The sequence below is a fragment of the Sceloporus occidentalis genome, unplaced genomic scaffold, assembly GCF_023333645.1.
Source record: "Sceloporus occidentalis isolate IW3139 unplaced genomic scaffold, rSceOcc1.0.p SCAF_8, whole genome shotgun sequence".
Taxonomy (NCBI): domain Eukaryota; kingdom Metazoa; phylum Chordata; class Lepidosauria; order Squamata; family Phrynosomatidae; genus Sceloporus; species Sceloporus occidentalis.
Window position 1 is genome coordinate 43833311 of NW_028316988.1, and position 20196 is coordinate 43853506.

Here is a 20196-nt window from a genome sequence, read left to right on the forward strand (position 1 = left end):
ACTAACCCCAATTTGCAAGACCTGAGCAGGAGAGTTGATGGACGGAGCTCTTGGAGGTCTTTCATTCATAGGTCCACCATAACTCAACGTCAACTTGATCGCACATAATTGTGTTACCTGTGGCACGTTATTTTACAGGATAAATAGCATCTCATTGTTCCTTTTATGAAATTACAGTGCAAATATGATTCATTACTCCTAAAACCTACTAAGAGGGTCAGTGGGGCAGGAGAGAATTTTGACAATCTTTTTATTTTTTAGTGCATTGTTTCACATTGAAAATAATGCAAAAGAATTCATTAGCAGTGTGTCAGTATCGCATTACTTCTTTAAAAAAGAAAAACAAGCTTTGGGCCAGAAATAGCAGGACTCATGGAGAAAATATGTTTCTGTGGGACTGCAACAATCCCTCACTTAAATATTAGCTGTTTGCATTCTCTGGACAACAGAGTAAGGAGTGTAATGGTTGGGAGGAGTGGGGAAAGGAAGTATGACACATGCTGTAGTAAAATCCCCTTAATCCCTTAGTTCTGAATCACTGTTGCAGTAATGTTTGTAGGACTTTCAACTTAGAGCCGGAATCCATCTGAGTCAAATGGTTTTCTTTTTAAGTGCTTTTGCTCTTTGAACCTGACTGTATAATATTTATCAAAGGGTGCTGATCATTATTTATTGAATGCCCCGGCTTTCTGTCAAGATGGACTTACCAAATGACTTACAGTTAAAAACCACAAAATGATAGTTTATTAGGGATATCCATGGGTGGCCATGAGCTTCTCTGAAGATGCCAGCCACGGATGCTGGGGAAACTCTTCTAGAATATGGCCACAGAGCCCAAAAAACTCTGAATTTTGAATTCATCTGATTAACCTTGTAAAAACATACAATAAGCATCCACAAAGCTGTTCGACTACTGGCTTGTTAGAAAATTGGCATGTCAGGTACTTTGTGGACATAGTTTGGGATTTGATTTGGGGAAAAGCTTGTCTAACAGTCAATAAGTTATTTCGCAGAAACAGCTTGTACTTTTATAATCTGCTTTGTACCAGATTGAAGGTTTGGATGTCTTTCTATATTCAAAATCCCTTTTCATGTCGTCGGTGAAAATCTTAACAATAGTATGCATGCCGAGATGACATTAGAGAAAATTACAGTTAATTTCCAGAATTGTACTGAGTCTTCTCTGTTCTGAGAATTTGGAAAGCATAATTTTGTTAGATCTTCAGTCTGACATTGATGAAAGCTTGTAGTGGTATAGAAGTATAGTTTTGCAGATGACTTCTTTAAAGTAGGGGAACTCATTTGTACATAATGTAGCAGCTGTACTATGTGACACTGCCAGAAGAATGTGCAAAACCATATTTTGAAACGCAATTCTACTAGAACTACCGCAAATTGCTCCTCCATGTAACTGATAAGACCGTCTTGGCAACAAAGGTTTTAACATTTGTTGTAATAAACAATGGTCCTCAGTTTATAATAAAGCTTTTTATGAGCCCCAGTAAACAGTGGGAGACCTCAGAATGAATGTACTGTAAAGCCTTTTTGTGAAGATGAAGCCCTAAGCATTTACATGCAGGTCCCATTTATGCTCTTTGTGCCTTTTGGCAAACAACACTGGTTTTATTTCACTGCAATTAACATTATTAATAAAGAAACCTTCCCGCTTAAACTTAGTTCCAGATTGTAAAAGCACTCTTCTTGTGTCTACTTGATGTGATGAAACAAGGACATGAAGGAGCACTAGCACTGCTGATAGCCAGTTGAAGAAGAAGACATGATGGAGGAAGGAAAGTTCCTGAAAGAGATCATTTATCTTGAGATTAAATGGAAGCAGTGGCAAGATACAGCTTCGTTGTAATCTCCGTATTGCAGGTCTTGCATCTTGAAGAGACCCAACCATTCAGTTAGAATTTCAGTATCGGTATTGGAATGAGTGACCCAAAAAAACTGAGTCAGTTTATCCATGGGTCAGTATAAATACTGTACTTTAACTTTTACCCCAAAAAGGAACCATTCCCTGGTGAAAGGTAAGAGTAATCTATCTCGTTCTCTCATGCATCCTATCTTTAGTATAAGCACAAACACTTAGGCCTGCTGAAATTTTGTAAGTTCTTTGTCATTGGTTTCCTTTGCCTTTCTGCTGGAAACTTTGCTTTGTTACATGCCCCGAAGTTTTACCCTAGACTTATCCATGGGCCATATCAAAAACCATAATTTTGGCCCCAAAACCTGCCCTCGACTTGCACATGAGGTCGACTTATAGTCAAGTATATACAGTAATTCAGAACAAAGCACTCTCTTCTTTACAAAAGCCAGCTCATTCTGAAGGCAGAACTTGATAATTTCCAAATGAGGGAGATACTGCCTCCAAGTGAATGTTGGTACAGCTCAGTGCTCTCCGGTCAGTTGTGGAGTAAGGTGTTCAGGAAACTGAGATTCAGATCAGGCTGAGAGTTTCCCCTGAACCGAACAGGCTGTGCTGTTACGATGTGTGTGGGTTGTTTCGTTGTTTTTCTAAAAAAAGTCTCGTACCAAATGACAAGTTGGAAAGCTGATCCTGTTTCATTGCTGACATGCAGTCAAACCTGGCCACGCACATACCTTTGCAGATCAGCATGTACCAAAACGTAGTGAATGTAACAGGTGTCAAACTTGCAGGAGTTGACCTGGCGTTCTTCTGGCTTGTCAGGCAGAAAGTAGACTTGACTGTGGCAGGCTCACGTCATGCATATATTTTAAGTTGGGGGAGGTGTAGTTTCAAGAATAAAGGGGTTATGCAAATGCATTGTTCTGGTTGATGCCTTCATGTGCTGGACTTCATTCCAGCGTCTCGATTGTGGCTGAAGGAACACTCAGAGGACAGATGAAAGTCTTGGATGGGGAAGGTTCTTTGCTTTTAAAAGCAACTTCTGTCCATCTCTACAGCTGCTTCATACACCACTTGGCAGACCTACATACTGTATAACAAAACAGGTTTGCCACTGCTAGCTCTAGCCTCGGACATGCTTACACTTGTTTTGGATGTCTTGTAACTGGTACAGGTGGTGCTAGCTTGCTGTCTGGAGGCCAAGGAAGGAACATAGGGTCAGAAAGGGGAAGTTACCCAGTGACTCAGTTCAATTCCTGACACTGAGGTTGACTGTTTAAAGCATCCTCTGAAACAATGTAAGTCAGCAGAGGCTGAGCACAGTGAAATACTGTCGTTGCTTCAGGTCACAGATGTTGGGAGAAGAGAGAGAGAGAGATGCCATGTAACCTGCCCTCTTCTGCCCCAAACTCACCTGTCACCTTCAAGTTTGGTCAAGGGCACTGTCTGGTTACTGATGTTCAAGATCTTTTCAGCTGCCATCCAATCCATCCAATTGCATGGACTGGGAGGGTGCCATCTTGTTCTTTACAAAATGTCTTGGGCCAGCCCTTGTGACAATACAGTCGGCCCTCTGTATCCACAGGTTTTTTTTAATCCATAGATTCAAGCATCCCAAGGATTGAAAATCTTCAAATATATAGATTGCAAACTTGATTTTGCTATTGTATATTAGGTCACCGTTTTACTATCCGTTGTATTTAATGGGACTTGAACGTCCACAAGTTTGGGTATCCATGGGGGGGACCCCAGCAGATAAGAAAGGCCCACCGTATTCAGATTCTGCGTCCAGACTGAACATGAGATGGCTGTGTCCTCCATTCCTTCGCCCACTTCCAGCTCCCGTACCGGCCTTTCTTTTTTTCTAGTACCTCATTCAGCTTTGAGAATCACCAGTCATTTTGGATGAGCAGGGTTTAACTTCCACTCTTGCATTACTCTTTTAATATGTAATTTACTGTCCATAAGGACTTACCACTACTATTAGGCCACTATTGGGGATTTGCTGGTACTGAGCATTTTCCTATCAGGGGCTGCCCATCCTGCTGGGTCAGTCCTATTACTGTATCCTATGAAACCACTGACCAGAAGACCCTCCTGTAACTTCAGGACACTGCTTCCTAGTCCTGGGGGGTTGGGAGAGGAATTGGATTGCTCTTGTGTTGCTAATATCAACACTAGGATCTCTTCCCCCTTGGGCCCATTGAAATGGATGCCAAACGTATTTGCAGCATTTCTATATTCCTTTTCAGCCACTGCTCCCAATACCCTCTTGGAATCACAGATTCAAATTTGATTCAGAAAAAGCCTCGGGGAGCAGCAGAGAACCGCTCTAGCAGGGACAGACTTCCAAAATGAAAGTGGAACATTTTCTTTACTTGCTTCCAGAATGCTAGAAGAGAGCGAGGTAGAGCCAAATAAACAGCTTGTGGAAGAGCTGTCCAAAGCTCCAGGGTGGCCACTGAGAAAGACCAATTTGTTCTCTTCACAAGATGAAACCTGAAGCAAGGATGCTCTGGCAGCTGTTAAAACTTGGACTAGGCTGTAATAGAGATTGTGGGAGGAATTGCCTTTGCGCTTGCCACCCATATCAGCTCTTCCCAGCCTGAATTGCCATCAGTACCTATAGCCCATGTTCCTATTGTCCATTTCCAGTTTGGCACCTTCTGCCACAGCATGCGGTTACCATTTCGAAGTAGGAAGGAGGCAGCTGTTGCCTTGTTTTATATAATCTGACATTTTTTTGAGTGTTACACTATTTTAAATTTTATTAGGTATTTCTTAGGGCTAGGGTTGTGATTGTGACTGGCTGTTCAGCCTTAACACCCCCCCCCCCCCCTTGAGTGAGTGAAGACAGCAAGTTCGTACTCTGAAAGAAACATAGCAGTGTGGCTGGAATATTGGGAAAGTCATATGGATTTTAGTGAATGCACTGGAAACTAGTATGTGCCTCAAACTTTAGGGAAGGTTTTAAAAGATCAGCCCCCCCCCCCAACACCTATTTTTAGCATCCAGGTGGAGGGGCCATGTCTCTTGTTATTCCCCCTGAATTCCCTGTACTTTATGCATTCATCATCTTATCTCTGTCCCAAATGACCACTGGAGTGGTGCACTCTTAAAGCAGAGGTGGGCAATGGTGCAGGAGAAGGGCCAGTTTTCACCAATGTGCCTCTCCAGGCCTTCACCAGTGTACCAAAGCCTCTCTCCTCTATTTTTCCTTGGTGATTTTTCTCCCAACACTTCCTCCAAAATGGTCCAAACCCTCCACAAAACAATATTGTCCCTCCAAGCCTGTCACATACCTTAAAAATCTAATAAAACCCCATAAACCCCCCCCCCCCAATCAGCTGTAATTGAAACAGAAAGCAAACAACATCAGGAGCACAGTGTCTTTCTTTTTTAAACTTCCCTGTCTTTGTAGTTTTGAGGATGTATGTATATGGTTTCTTCTTACATACCAAGCTTCTCAAATACGAGAAGGCCACTGTTATCATGCGGACGCTCTTTCTGAAATGTGACTGCTCTGCGGAGGCCAGCCTTCCTCTTCATACTGTGAGGTGAAAGAAGCTGTTGGCTAGGCTGCCCTTTTGATAAAGCTAAAATATGATTATTGCTGCTGGGGAAATATCGATGGCTAGTATAACAAGGATCCCTGTACTGCCTGTTATTGGCCTCAGCCAACTAGAATCTGGCAATGGAAAAATCAGTAGAGGTCAACGCGTGCACACCATAGCTCACTAGATCGATGACTGTCTTCATAATATTCCTTGCTCACATCATAGCTCAGGAAACAGGTGAGCCTTTTCCAAATATTCAGTTGTGGACCAAATAACCAACATTCAAGGAACGTCCCAGTGAAGGTAATGACTTAAGACCAGAAGGAGATACCCACCAGAGCATCTCTGTTCTTCATTGGAAGGTAGGACCAAAAAGAATAGGTCACTATACTCTGCGGAGCAGACAGAAGTTTGGAGGCAAAAAAGGTTATACATTTTTAAAGGGTTTTTTAAAAACCCTTGTAGGGCACAAAAATGCCCCTAGAAGCCACATGTTGCTCACAGACTGTTCTTTTCCCCACCCTGATTCACCGTGTCAAATTGATTTATAGAAGTATCAGGTATTTTTCCTGTTTAAATTCAGCAACTATAGTACCAACAGTAGTAATGCCAGGCATTTATGTGGCACTTTCAAGCGTGCGGTATTCTTTACATACTTTGCAGTCTTTACACCAACCTGTGTGGTGGGTTCAAATTGTGATTTACTTATTGCAGATACAGGGTTGAGACTGGGAAAGAGACCAAAACCACTGAATGTGTTCCTGATGGTGGCCAGATTCAGAGTAATGGTTTCCTGATTTACCACTTCGTCTTTTAACTTAGTGGTGTAAAAACATTACTCCACCAGCTTTCAGTCATAATAAAAATCCATCGATTTTTTTGTTGTGTCCAAAGATGAGACTACAGTGTATGAAGCTCCCTCTGGAACAAGATTTTAACTGCTTGCCATTCAGTTCTTCAAGCGTGACAAATGTGCCAAGCGTGTGTTATAAAAAGGAAGGGTGTGGGGTAACAACTTTAAAAAAACAGGGTTGGGAAGCCCTGGATCGTGGGTCTATTCTTGGCTTTGTCACTGACTCACTGCAGTCTCTTCACAGCCTTGCCTTCTCTAACTCTTACCATTCTAAATAATTACATTTAGGACACTTGTTTGGTTAAAGTGATTTTAGTTGATCGTAACAGTTTTCATCAGTTGATGGCTCAATTAGTTATGTTTGCATGTGAGAAATGATCATTTTAAAGGGAGGGATAGATTGATTGACTGACTGGTCGATTGATTACAATACAAGCATGTAGTGCAGTAGTCATCATCTTAGAACAGTGGTTCTCAACTTTTGCTTTGCCAGGTGCTCTGGACTTCAGGTAAAAACACAATGTTTTCATTATTTGCATTTTTCCCACATTCACGGGGGTCCTGTGCCCCTAACCCCAGCGAATGTGGAGGGACAAGCGTACTTGTGAAATCATTTTTCGCAACCCTGAACCATTGAACAGTCCAAGTACTAATCCAACAGTTATGCAAATCAATTACTCTGTAGGGTTTCATCTCTCCCCATCCCCAATAAAATAATTTAGTCATCATTCTGAAAGAAAATATTCCACTATTCAAAGTTCTGCCTGCATGTCATTTCTGATATGCCATCTTTATCCTCTTTGGGGGTGTTTTCATGTTTGTTTGTTAGAGATCGCACATCTAAAATTAGGTTGTGAACAGTTAGCATTGTCTGTCTTTGTTCTGTATTGTTCGGAACATGCTTTCCAATGCTTAACACATACCTCCCTCATACTGTTGTTGGCGGTTTGTTAGGTCTTGATAAATAAATTCACAGTCATCTTAACACATAGACATATTACAGAGCTATTAGTAGCGATTGTAGGAGATGTAGGATGACCCCACTGAGTCATGGAATTGGGGAGAGATCCCCCATTCTGTTCTCCACATACATCTATAGTTGTTTGAAGAAAGCATGGATTTACACCCCCCCCCCCAAAAAATGAAAGGCTGTCGCTTGCTTCCATTCTAGACTTCTAGAGATCTTGGAATTTTGTGCTCAGTGTTTTGTGGCATTTTAATTATGTCTTAAGAAAGACGTTGTCCTAAAGTGACGTTGTTGTTGTTTTTTTCAGTGTACCAGTTCTGATGCCCATCTGTTTTATTGTTCTGCAGCACAGAATATTTAATATTTGAATGACTAAACCAATCCTTTTGGCATTTCTCCTCTCATTTGGAAGTCACTGGGAACTAAAAGGTTTTAAAGCATTTTTGGCATTTGGCCAATAAGAGCAAAGCTTAAAATTGCTTGGTTTTGGAAGGAAACTAGTGTGGCAGCATGTAATCTGCGAATGGACAAAGTATGATAATAGGAGACCAGTTGCATCACATTAAGCTAGCAAAGGGCACCATTTGTAACCCCAATGCTGTTTATATATACCATTTATAAACTTGGTAAAGGTTAACTCACTCTGAATGGCAAAGAAGCCAAATAATTATACCGTATGGCTATTTATGGATCTGACAAAAGTGACATAATAGTTCAGTGCTATGCATATTTACTCAAACATTAGTCTCGCAGTATTAAACTGGATTCGCTCCCAAGTCTATTTAAAGCTGCATCCTAAGGGCCACATCCGATGTTGGTCTTATTTAGAGTAGGCCCATTAAAATAAATGGGACATTAGCCATCACTTACATCATACCCACTGATTTCAGTGGGTCCACTCTAGTTGGCACTTAGATTTGAATTAGACATAAATATTCTTGGAAATGGTGGAAAACAGATGTGTCCATTTATTTATAACATGGACAAGTAAGATAGTAAGAGGGTGGTTTGGGTTGGGTTTTGTTTGATTTGTATAATCTTAATCTCCTGTTGCAGAATGGATCAGCTCCCACTGTCCTTATCTTCTTCTGGTCCTATCTCCAGACGACAAATGCTCTTTCTTCTTCGCTGCACATAGAAATTTAGTAGGCTGCTGCAGGAGACACAGAGCTCTCTGCTTCTCTTTTGCCAGCCCACCCCCGCGCCCAGATAGATAGTAAAAACCTTTGCAGACTATTAACTTGTGTGGGCTTCATTTGTAAGTCTGTGATAGATGTAAACATCTGTTCCATATTACTTTATTAAAAGAAAGAACACACAAAAAAAAATAGAGAGAAGGACAATCTGGTAATAATAATTTCAGTAGGACATTCAGGCTGAATTCAGTTAACATAGTCTAGGCATTTTCAAGGGCAGCCGTATTAGTCTGTTTCAGTAAAGGGAATCTTGTTGTTGTTGTTAGTTGCTTTCAAGTCAACTATGAGTCTATCCATCCTCTCTTTCCACTACCCTCCACCTTTCCTAATATCAGTAGTGAGTCCTAGCTTCTCATAATGTGTCCGGAATACAACAGCCTCAATGCAGTCATCTTGGCTTCCAGAGGGAGTTCAGGCAAATCCTGGGATTTGCTGTTTGGGGAGGGGTATTTATAATTCTCAACCCTGGGGGCAGTGGAAAGAGCCAAGGGTGGAGAAAAAGGGGGCATCAACAGGTCCATCGGTCAAAGCATTTGCACACAAGAAAGACAGGGGAAACCAGCAGCATTTAGAGCCATGATACGGTTGCAATGGACTTGTGGCAAAGGCCGGCAAGGACAAGAGGCTTCTTGATCACTGCTTGGCTGCTGTTCCCAGGCTGACCGGTTGCAAAGGGAACAGTGACTGAACAACCGTTCAAGCAGTAGTTGAGAAGACTCTTGCCCACGTTGCCCTTTACTACAAGGCCAGCACAGGCAAGAAGCTTCTTGGTCACTGCTCAGCCAGCAGCTTGGTTGCTGTTCCCAGAGTGACTGGGTGCAAAGGGAGAATGGTTGTATTGAATTTGCAGTAGAACAGAAGACCTAATATTAAGAAATAAGTGTTGGGGGGTGCTAGGGTTGTCACCTAATAGGAAAGGTGGTGGTTGCCTGAAAAGGTTTGGGGACCATTGCTCTAGTGCCTCACCAGACTGCAAGCCTTAGGGTTCCACAGAGCAGGATGACGGCAGTCCCAAGCAGAATCATAGTGCTATAAATGTGTGATAATGATAATATATCTTTCTACCCGCCTCAATCTATGCATCAAGGCAGAGAACAACAACAACTAAGAGACAAACAGTATCAGTTAAAAAGCTGTCACTCTAAAGCAGATGTAATTTTTTTAAAGAGGGGGAAGTTCTCCTCCAAAGATAGGTGAAAGGGCTCTCGTTGCAATACTGTACATTCCAGAAGGAGTCAGGCGTTGTTGCTGCTGTTGCTGGTATTTCTGCCTTTAAATTGCTGTTGAGGCTACTTGAGCCGTCACTGTTAGGAATCTGTAGATTTCACTGTGTGGCTCATACCCAAAGAGAGAGCGTCCTGTGGAGTGAGCGCTGAGATTCCTGCTGTTAGTGGTGCTTCCTGCTGATCAGCCCAGCTTCAGTGTAATTAAGAGTAATTTTGAAATCTGTTGCTGCTGCAGTCCATGGAGACATCAGGTAAAGAACATCTGGAATCTTACTTGATGGTGGCGGCTCCACATCTTTGTTAAAGCCTCCTCACATGCGCACACACACAATAGGATTCTACGCTAACTTCTTGAAGGACTCTCAGGATATTTTATTGACTTTGAGTCTGCAATTCATAGCATACCTATTTGGGGAGTATGTCTTGTGAAATAAGTGGAATTTCCAATTAGAGATGGAGTGTTCCATGAATTCTTCCATGGGTTGATTTGGCCCATATCAGATAAGACACAGCTTTGGTACTTAAAATAGTACCCAATAAGATTATTTTCTTAAAAGGGATTGTCTCGGCAATCATAATGCCCCTCTTTTTTTATTATGAACCCTGGGTTCTCAGTGGTCTTTTTTTAAAGCACATGACTGTTGTCTCCCCCAAGTATAGGAGAATAGAAGTAGAAGTGAAACTGTCTTCTGAGACTATTCATTTTCTAGTCAACATTTTTTCTTGCAACATTTTTTTTAAATAAATGCCTTTTAAAGAAAATGAAAAGTAGTGTTTCATTTTGAGAGCCAGCGTGTGTAGTGGTTTGGGTGTTGGTCTTGGAGTTGTGAGACCAGGGTTTGAATCCTCGCTCAGCCACAGAAGACCCACTGGGTGACCTCAGGCAAGTGACATTTTTGGGAATGACTAGAAGGCACACAACAACAGAACACATCCCTGGGAACAAGCAAGTGTCCATTATGCACCTTACCCATGTTTTATTTGTTCCTCTGGTTTGTGCTCCCCCAGTAGTGTATTTCCATATTGTGTCATATATTCTACATTAATCATTCTTCCTACTTGGTTTTTTTTCCTTATTATTTTCCAGTTAAATCTGTGTTGTTTCATAGAGTGCTATATCCTTAATACTCTCTAGAAGGAATATAGTGCATTTGATTATTATCTTTACAGCTGCCTTGTTGGCTAACCATTTCTCTGCTACATATAAGGTCTTAGAGCTTACAACTTGCATCACTGTAATTGTCATCTCAAAGTTTAAAGTATTACACGATGCACTTATCCTTAAATTATTAACTATTTACATCTAAAAGTCAACAGAACCTTCCAATCCTGGAAAGCACCGGCACCCAAATGTTGTCCTTCCTTGCTTTGAAGTGGACCTCCCTATCCAGACACCCTTCATATGTATTGAACTCTGATTCCCATTATGCCCAGCAACTAGAAGGAACCAGGATTGGGAAGCCTGTTTTGAAAGTGATATTTTCTCATGAACATCCCATGTGCTGTCATTTATTTGGATGGAGCACAACCTGGGTTTCAAAAATATCCTTCCAACTGGTCAAGATTGCATATTAATAATGTTAAATGACTAAACTAAGGTTATCATACTTTGGCTATATTATGAGACAACGTGGCTCATTAGAAAAAGTAGAAACATTTTTCAAAGTGAATGTAGAAAGAAAGAAGATTTCAGTACAGATGGATAGACCTAATCAAGGAAACCACAGTTGCCCTTAGTTTGCAAGACCTGCGCAAGACTGGTGGTAACTGAGATTCATGGAGCCAGCTTCAAAGCAAATATCATACCTCCATTAATTTGTTTATAGCATCTCTTTCTTCTATCATAAAACTTGCAAACAAACGGTGGATCCTAGACAGTCCAAATCAACCAGACCAGCATAGGCGCGTTACAGACGGGCCTAAGAGGCGCTGTGATTACGCGCGAGGGGCAGCGCTTCCGGACGCGCCTTGCCCCTCGTGCATAACCGATACGTCAAGATAGCGGCGCCCTATACAGATGGGCGCCGCCATCTTGACGTAGCGGACGCTCTGCGTCCGCACATTCCAACCTGGAAGAGACGTCGCAAGTGCGCGCTTTGGCACTTATGATGTCTCTTCCGGGTTGCCGGAAGGAACGCGATTTTCACGCTCCTTTTTTGCAGCGCGGAGGAGTCGTGCGGTTTGGCTGCTGCGGCTCCTCCATGCTACAACCGGCAGCGGCCTGAGACCACCCCTTTTGGGCGGTCTGTAACGGGCCTTAGTTTCCTTGAGGGTGCTGCATAACCTGGTGCCATGAATGGACCCTATACTGTAGGGAGCCATATGTTCCTGTAGCCATGTATTCTTGTCATTTGTTTGGGTGACGTACAACTTGGGTGTCAAAATATCCTCCAAACTGCTAAGCATTGCTTATTGATAAGGTTAAATAGCTAAACTGAGGTCGTCATACTTTGGACATTCATGAGATGGCATGACTCATTGGAAAAAACGATCATGTATTTTGACAAAGTGGAAAGCATAGAAAAGAGGACGATTGCACTACAAGTGGATAGACTCGATAAAGGAAGCCATGGCTGCCCTGAGTGTGCAAGATCTTAACAGGGTGTTTTGGAGGTCTCTCATTCATAGAGTTGCCATTAAGTCCAAGTCGACTTGTTGGCAAATTACCACTACAAAGGTTAAATGAATGTTCAGCTGTGTCATTTCAGTTCATTTGTTCCAACTAAGGCACATCAATGTAACTCCTCTTTTTGTTTCCATTTCATGTCTCCACAGTGCCCTTAAAGATAGCCGATTCCCCCCAATGACGAGGGATGAGCTGCCACGGCTTTTCTGCTCAGTGTCTCTGCTTACTAATTTTGAAGATGTCTGTGATTACTTAGACTGGGAGGTAAGACGTCTCTGTCCTTTTCATATAGAAGAGTTGGCTGCGTCACTCAGCACCATTTCGCCATCATCTTCATTAAAATAATTTGGTTCTTAGTGTCTTGAGATCTCATCTTCAACCAGAGAGCGTAGAAATGTGCAGCAAAGTTGCTTAAAGACCTGGGGTTAGTGAAAGTCAAAATGCTTCCTTTTCTGGTGTAGCCAAGCCATCAGATTTCCAAGACTACATTTGACCCCTCAAAGCACACAGAAAAATGACATTTTCCCACCAATCTGTTCTCCCCTCCCGGCACCCTCTCACTTTGTCATCTTTTCAGGATCATTTCACATGGCAGGTGGGATGTGTGTGTCCAGTGATGGAATATTCACCATACCAATAAGAATGTAAAAATAATAAGAATAATAATAGTAGTAGCAGCTTGCATAAAAATATGTTCTAGCCCAGCTGTCTCCCTGATGCCATGCATTTAGGACATTTTAAAAACATTTATTTCACATATGAAGTGGTAATGCCCCTCCACCAACTTGCTGTCTCTGTGAGAAGTAAACTCCAGAAAGGGCTTTGACTGATTGAAGCCAATGATGTGTCCTTTCATTTTTTAAAAAGAATGGTGTGGGGGACATAGTAAGAACCCAATAAATGTTCCTTCTCTCTCTCTTATTCCCTGTCCATTTTGGATGGAGCAGCACTCACGTGAGCGGTTACCATTAAAAACCACACAGGATGCTTTGTGAGCACGGAAACCTTACCGAACAAGAGTGATTGTCACTGCCTATTCAAAAATCTCCTTATTACAGCTAGCAATTTGCAGTGAGTGTTTAGAGAGATTTTTGAGCATGTATCGCTTGCAACGGTAACGTGTGCATGGCAGTCACAGAGTGCCACATAAATTCCAGCATTCTGCTTTGATATCCATCAGATGACCTGTAACAACAGGGTGGGGGTTTTTTTTAGGGGGTAGTTATCCCACCAGTTTGCAGGTTTAAAATGTGTGACCCATGCGATGGTTTGCTTTCACTGATAAGTTTGCAAATAATCTTTAAAATTAGCCTTAGGAAGGGTGAACTGTTTGAGTCTAATGTCTGTACTGGGAACAGGGTCCCCACCCCTCTGCTCTACAAATTCTACTTCCAGTTTCTGTTTGCCAGAAACAGAGATATATTATACTTGGTTGCTTTACAGCTTTCAGTTATTAATACCTATACATTTTTGCATGCAATTTTGCAGGTCATGAATTGTCTGTTCCATGTGAACATAACCTCCTGCCTACTAACAGCAGTTCACTCAGTGTTTTTTTGCTGAAATCAAAATGGAGCAGAGATTTCAAAAACATTTTAAGTAACAGCAATTAATAGCAGGATAGCATATGTACACACTTGGAGAGTCCTTTCATATTAGCTACCCTGTCATTTTATGGTAGTCTCTCTGTATATGATACAATACAATGTGCTGCAAGGAGCATTATGTTCTCTAAATACACAAGTGAGATTTCCCAATAGTCACCATACGGCTTCACCTGAGTGCTATTACAGGTTATAATTTTATAACACTTAAATAAGTATAAAGACTCGCATCCAGTTCAGTAGTAGCTACAAGATTGTAAACTGGACTTAGAATCTCAAATCCTGGGGATTCACTTATATGATCACTAACCGCTAAATGTGACCCCAAGAATTTACCTTTCCAGCCTGGCAGTGCCCTAGCCAAAGGGTTTCCAAGGCACTGGAGAACAATGCGGAGGGAAATGATATCTGCAGCTATCTCCCAGTTGTGAGGCATCTTGAGAGAAGCATCTGTGGCAGGACCCAGACTCTCCAGCTTTTGTCAACATGCCCCATGACTGGGAAAGTGCTACAGACATCATTTCTCACTATCCTGATCTGTAGTGCCTTGAAACCCCTTTGGTTGGGGCACTGCCAGGCTGAAAAAGTAGATTGGGAGGGAGTTTCTTGGTATCATCAAATGTAACTGCAATGAGTTCCATCATCATAGTTATGTCTGATGATGCAGAATCTTGGCCCACAATACGTAATAAAGGCTCACTCTTAGGAAGCACTGAAGTGTGGACTTCTCCATTCCTTTGAGTCCATTACCACATACATGTTTGTCGGATGTATAACTGAACAACAGAATGTCTCCAACATGGACTGGGCCTTGCAGGCAAAGTCCTATAGGAATAGGTTACTACCGAACAATCACAATGAAAGAATAACTGCTTTAACATATCATTTGCAAGCCTAGAGAACTATAGGCCTGCAAATCCTTAGTATTGGTGTGTTCAGTAATTTGTTGAGGGTCATCCTCCATTTGGTTCCAAATTATTAGACTGTTCAAAATGTTGGTGGGGAGATATTAAAGGGTTGTCAAGGAAATGATCAGTCAGGGAGCTGTGGGCTTGACTATAGACGAATCCCTCTAGATCTCTCCTAAAAATGCTCCCTCTGAAGTGCTCCCTTCCCTAGCATTCACATTGCAAGAAAAACATGATGTGGAGAACAGTGCAATACAAGTTCTGCTAGTATTTAAAAGCAATAAAAGCTAAGCTCTGCGCATTCAGTCAGCAGAATTGCCCAGACATATTCCACATGCACAAAATGAATGTTTATTTCATCACATTTTGTTCATTAGGTACATGAGGTACCATTTGCCATCAATGCGAGTGGAAACTGCTTATTATAATGTAGCAGTACCACGTAGTGTGCCGGCTTGGCTTGGTTTAGTACTAATTCCTAATTACAACAGCTGGGAGGAAAAGATAAGGTGGTTGAAGGGGAAAGTGGATAGGTCATAGAGATGGGGGAGCTTCAGGAGGGCAAAATGAAGGCATTGACCCTCATGTTAGACTTCAGAATTCTGCCCATCAAAGAAAGTTTCCCTCATTTCCCTTCAAAATGCCTTCATTTTGTACACATCTCCAGTTAGCTATGTCTCTGGGGAGCTGTGCATGACTCCTTCCTAGATGACTTCCTTTTTCCTGTCCCATGAAGAATGGGTTTTTCAGTGTATTCATCTCCATAATGGATTAGGAGGGTTATCTAAGCAGGAATCTAAGGTTCCTTTTGACTTGGAAGACTTTTTGTGTAAGCATATAACCTTTTAAATTATGGCTCAGTATGTAATCTAGGCAAGACGCTAGCATCCTATAAGAAAGAATAAAAAAAATTGAAATGTTAAACCTTAAAAGAATGATGCATCACTATATTTGCCCCTTACAGAGAGATAGCTTATATCATCCCTGTTTCTTTTAAGGGAACTGCAGTTATGCAATGTGAATGGCAAAAAAAGTCATTTCAAGATGGCTAGAATATGACCTAAAGAGAGAATGTGGGTCTTCCATCTGGTATAACTGCTCATTTCCAGATCATCCTGAAAGGCCATCAGTTCTCGGTTAGGAGACCTTCTTGTAGGTATGCTCTTGATGATCTTGTGGGAGCTAATCCAGCAATTTGCTGATGGTTGCAAAACTCTTTCCAAATTTGGGGGGCCTAGGTGGCTTGTCATGCTGCCATCGATGGCCAAAAAAAGACAGCTGAAAATACAGTGATGCAAACTCATTAGAGTTTCATTGGACAGACTCCTGAAATATTTTCTCCCAGTTGGGGAAATGGATCTTTTCCGTGGGTGCAAAAATTGGGAGGCCTGCCCTTAATTTTATTTGTTGGTAAAGATTTTAAGCATGGAAACGAGAAGAGAGAGGGATGAGCAAATTGGCTGCCATTAGCTCCCATACGGTTTTTCAAATTGCTGCCGTTTTCACCTGTTGTTTCAGTATAATTTGCACGTTTTCCTAGCTGCTTGCTGACAGGGTCACCTGGGACCATAGAGTGCAAATGCAGGCCTTTCATTTCTCCATCCCTTCGTCCATGGCATGGCTAAGTGTGACTCACGCTGCTCATGAACGTGTGCTACCAGGGGCTCTCATGGAGTTTGGGCACATGTTTTTCTTGTCACCTCCACAGCAGTCTCTTTCCTCTCCTTTCCCATCCCTTCCCATAAGACCCAAAAGCTTTGTCACTATCTTAGAAAAGAAGGTCCAAAAGTTGAGTAATGAACAGAGTAAAAGAACTACCAGGCTCTAAGGTTTGTTCACACCTGAGCAAGGGACTCAGCGGAACATCTTGGGATCAAAGCCATATGTTGTGGGGAGGAAAGAATATCTCGCCTAGCACCTGTACCTTTTACCACCATTATTTCTGGTGGGAAATTGCATTACTTCACCAATGTATTGGGCAGTAGCTCAGTGGTAGAACACATGCTTTGCATGTAGAAGGTGCTAGGTTCAGACTCCAGGTAAAACACAAGGATCTGTGCCTGAAACCTTGATACCAGTCACTGTACACAAGGCTTCAGCTAGTTTTTCCAGTCTTCTGACTCCGTATAAATCAGACATGTGTGGCCTGTTTCTCAGCCGTCATGGGTTTTTGGATATGATGGAGGAAGCGCTGCTCCTTCCATATGATTTTGTCTCTGGGAATATTCAGACCTCTGTATGCCTGTCTCCTTTTTCACGGTGGTTGGCATACATGAGGACTGCTCCCTTACCTGCAGCACTCTTCCACTCTTCTGTTCCTTGGGCATGCAGAATTTTTATTTTCTCTTTTGTCTGGTAACGTTTACAGAACCACATTCCTTTTCCTAAACTCAAAGTGGTTCTTCTTTGCAGAGGCTCTGGAAGGCTTTCTTCTCAGAATTATGAGATTCTACCTCCCCACTTTCTCATACACCCATTCAACCAGTTACTTTTTATTGCTTTAATTGAGGTCCCAAATATAGTCTGATTTCTTGGGGACCTTGCATTTTGTTTCTTGGTTGTTGTTCTGTGCCTTCAAGTCATTTCTGACTTATGGCGACCCTATTACAGCACTTCCTTGGCAAGATTTCTTCAGAGAGGGATTGCCTTTGCCTTCCTCTGAAGCTGAGACACTGATTTGTTCAGGGTCACCCAGCCAGTTTCTATGGCTGAGCATGGATTAGAATCCTGGCTTCTACTATAGTCTTAACACTCAAGCCATTACACCATGCTGCTCTCCTATGTTTATCTGGGGATATAATGTCCCTCAAAACCTATAGTACTTCAAGATGAAAATCTAAACTCCTGTTGGATTGAATTTTCTGTTTGTCTTGGATCTTCTACACCAGATTCATGGCATGCAGTTCTGTACAAATGCGGGGGAAAGTTGTCTTGACTGTGCAGTCCTGTCCCTCTCCGAATAACGTTTCCTCCTAATACTCATAAACATTTTTCTCATCACATAGCAGTCCAGCCAGTTTGATGGGGAACTCCAGGGTGTTGCGATGGATTTCATTTATCAAAAAGCTACGCCTTACTGAGAAGCTTAGGGAATCGCTGTACAACATGGAATTTACCAGTAGAGTTAGACCTTTTAATCCACAGATGGCTAAAGCAAATAACAGATGACAGCAGTGGGCAAACAGTTACTGGAATATTTCTTTCACTAGATGCATATTGAATTAAACGGTCACCTCTCTTGGCTCTTCATTGAGTCACATAGATATTTAGGGCAAAGGCTCAGTGAATAGTTCAGAAGTATGTTAGATGATGAAAGAGCACAGCTTTGTCTGATTCAGGGTCAAAGGTGGCTTGAGATGGGCTCTAAAGAAAAAGGGAGCAGAAAAGAAGAAGGATGGTCCAATTCAGGCCAAACCCAGTTATCAGACCAGCCCCTTTTTATTTTCACAATTGCCTTATGAGGTAGGCTAGTCTGGGCTACATTAGACCCATGTGAATTTAAACTGTAATTCTCCCCAAATGAAGTCAAGCACTTTTACCCAGGAGAACATCAGAGGGCATTTCATCTCTTTTGGAGTTCAACTCACAAAATGGTAAGGGACTGGGAAAGCTGTAGCCCAAACCACCGGGAGGACTAGAGTTTCCCAGCTCCTTCAATCACATTATGCCATACTGAATTTCAGTTTCATTTTACCAATACAACATAGGTAGGTTTCACAAAATAGATATAAATAGTAAAGCAGTAATGGGTGTGTGTGTGTTATGACAGAACAGGATTGATATTATTCAACATCATAGCTGAATTGCAGCAAGAAACGTCTCTACATTTTCAGTAATCACTTGGTTAGTTTCTGCCATCTAGACACAGACATGAAACTGTCCAGAACTTGCAGGACAGAAAATAAGTTCTTCTATCCCTGTAAAAAATACATCACAGAGATGTAGAGGATAGTGATTTGGTTGCACCACTTCCGGATGGATGAATTCAAGCCAAGTGCCAAGTATAGTACCTTTCAGTCAGCTCTCCCTGACAAGTGATCCACCTTAGCCATGGGGGGGGGACCTTTTATTTAGAGGGTTTGTTTTAGTGATGCCACGTACCTTGCAGGCCACAGATTAGCTTTAGGCTACAAGCCAACGTATATAATTTTGAGCATAAATAAAATTTCCCTTTGCCCCGGCAACGGTTTTGGAAGGTTAGATATATCAGCCATTACCTAATACACACACGCACTAATTCCTGTCTAGCTGGGAACAGTTTGAGAAAATAGATTTAATTTATTTTCTGATGGATGAATTACAGCCCTGAACAGGCATAATGATCAGTTAGCAATGAAGGTTAAATAACCAAGCTGAGTAGTGTCTTAATAGAGGCAATGCAGGTAGGTGAATACTTGTTTCTCACTAGCTGAGATCACCAGGGGCAGGATTCTGTGCCTGTCTTTGTCCTAACCTCCTCTTTCTCTTTCTTCCATGTCTTGGAATGGTTTCCACTTGTGGGGAAGAGTACATTGTTCAACCTAAGGACCCACTTTGAGGTCTAGGCAAGCCCTCCTTTCTGAGGCAAGGAATACACATATATACAAACACACTGCCACAACTGGGAGCCTTTACAATTTACAAACCCTCCCTCCATACCTCATAAAGGTTGTCATTGATTAATATAGTATATCCTTGTATTAATACAAATACATTCTACCATTATAGGTTTTATATAAACCCACTGGGTGACCAAGTCATTACGCTCTCAGCCTCATGGGAAGGCAATGACAAACCTTCTCTGAACAAACCTTACCAAGAAGACCCAATGATAGGCTTGTTTTAGGGTCACCATGAAACGGAAATGACAAGGCACACAACCACAACAATGGGGTTTCTTCAAATGAATCTGAGGATGTAGACTTTCGTCTATGAAAGCTCATGCTGCTAACTTCTTTCTTTCAGTTAGTCTCAAAGGTACTACAAGATCTCTCCGCATACCGATTCTACAGACTGGTGCACCAGAAAGTAAAAGCATTATTAAAACTGACCTGGCCTTTTGAGGGACTTCGGAAAATTAATTTCTCATCCTGGATATGAAATGGCATTATCTGGACCTGTTAAATTTCCTGGAAAATTGATTTGATGTAGCTTATGGTTGGCAGACAAGAGAAGTAATTAGATTTTTTTTTTAAGCGTTGATTATGAAATAGATAAGATCACCGTAACCTCTTCTCTTAATACTGGGATTGTGGCATGGATTAGGTTGTGTGTGACAGTTTCCAGTCTAGCCTTCCTTTGTAGGATGCAGTTTATCAACCTAATTTGCAAAGGTCCAGCTGCTGAAAGGAGGGAATAGATTTCACTGGTAACAGCACCTTTGGTCCGGCACAGATCACAGCCACCAATA

The 20196-nt window shown here is 41.9% G+C and overlaps 1 protein-coding gene across 2 annotated transcripts in view; it reads left to right on the forward strand.

Annotated features, from left to right (window-relative positions):
• The window catches only part of LOC149308792 (uncharacterized), an 88377-nt gene that overhangs the window by 51883 nt on the left and 16298 nt on the right, over positions 1-20196 (forward strand). For both annotated transcript variants that reach the window (XR_016282188.1, XM_089536471.1), the window contains exon 4: positions 12445-12559. Coding sequence is in view for 1 of the 2 variants with exons in the window: in XM_089536471.1 (XP_089392597.1) it covers positions 12445-12559 (115 nt within the window). In the remaining variant the exon portion in view is untranslated. The remainder of the gene's footprint in view (positions 1-12444; positions 12560-20196) is intronic.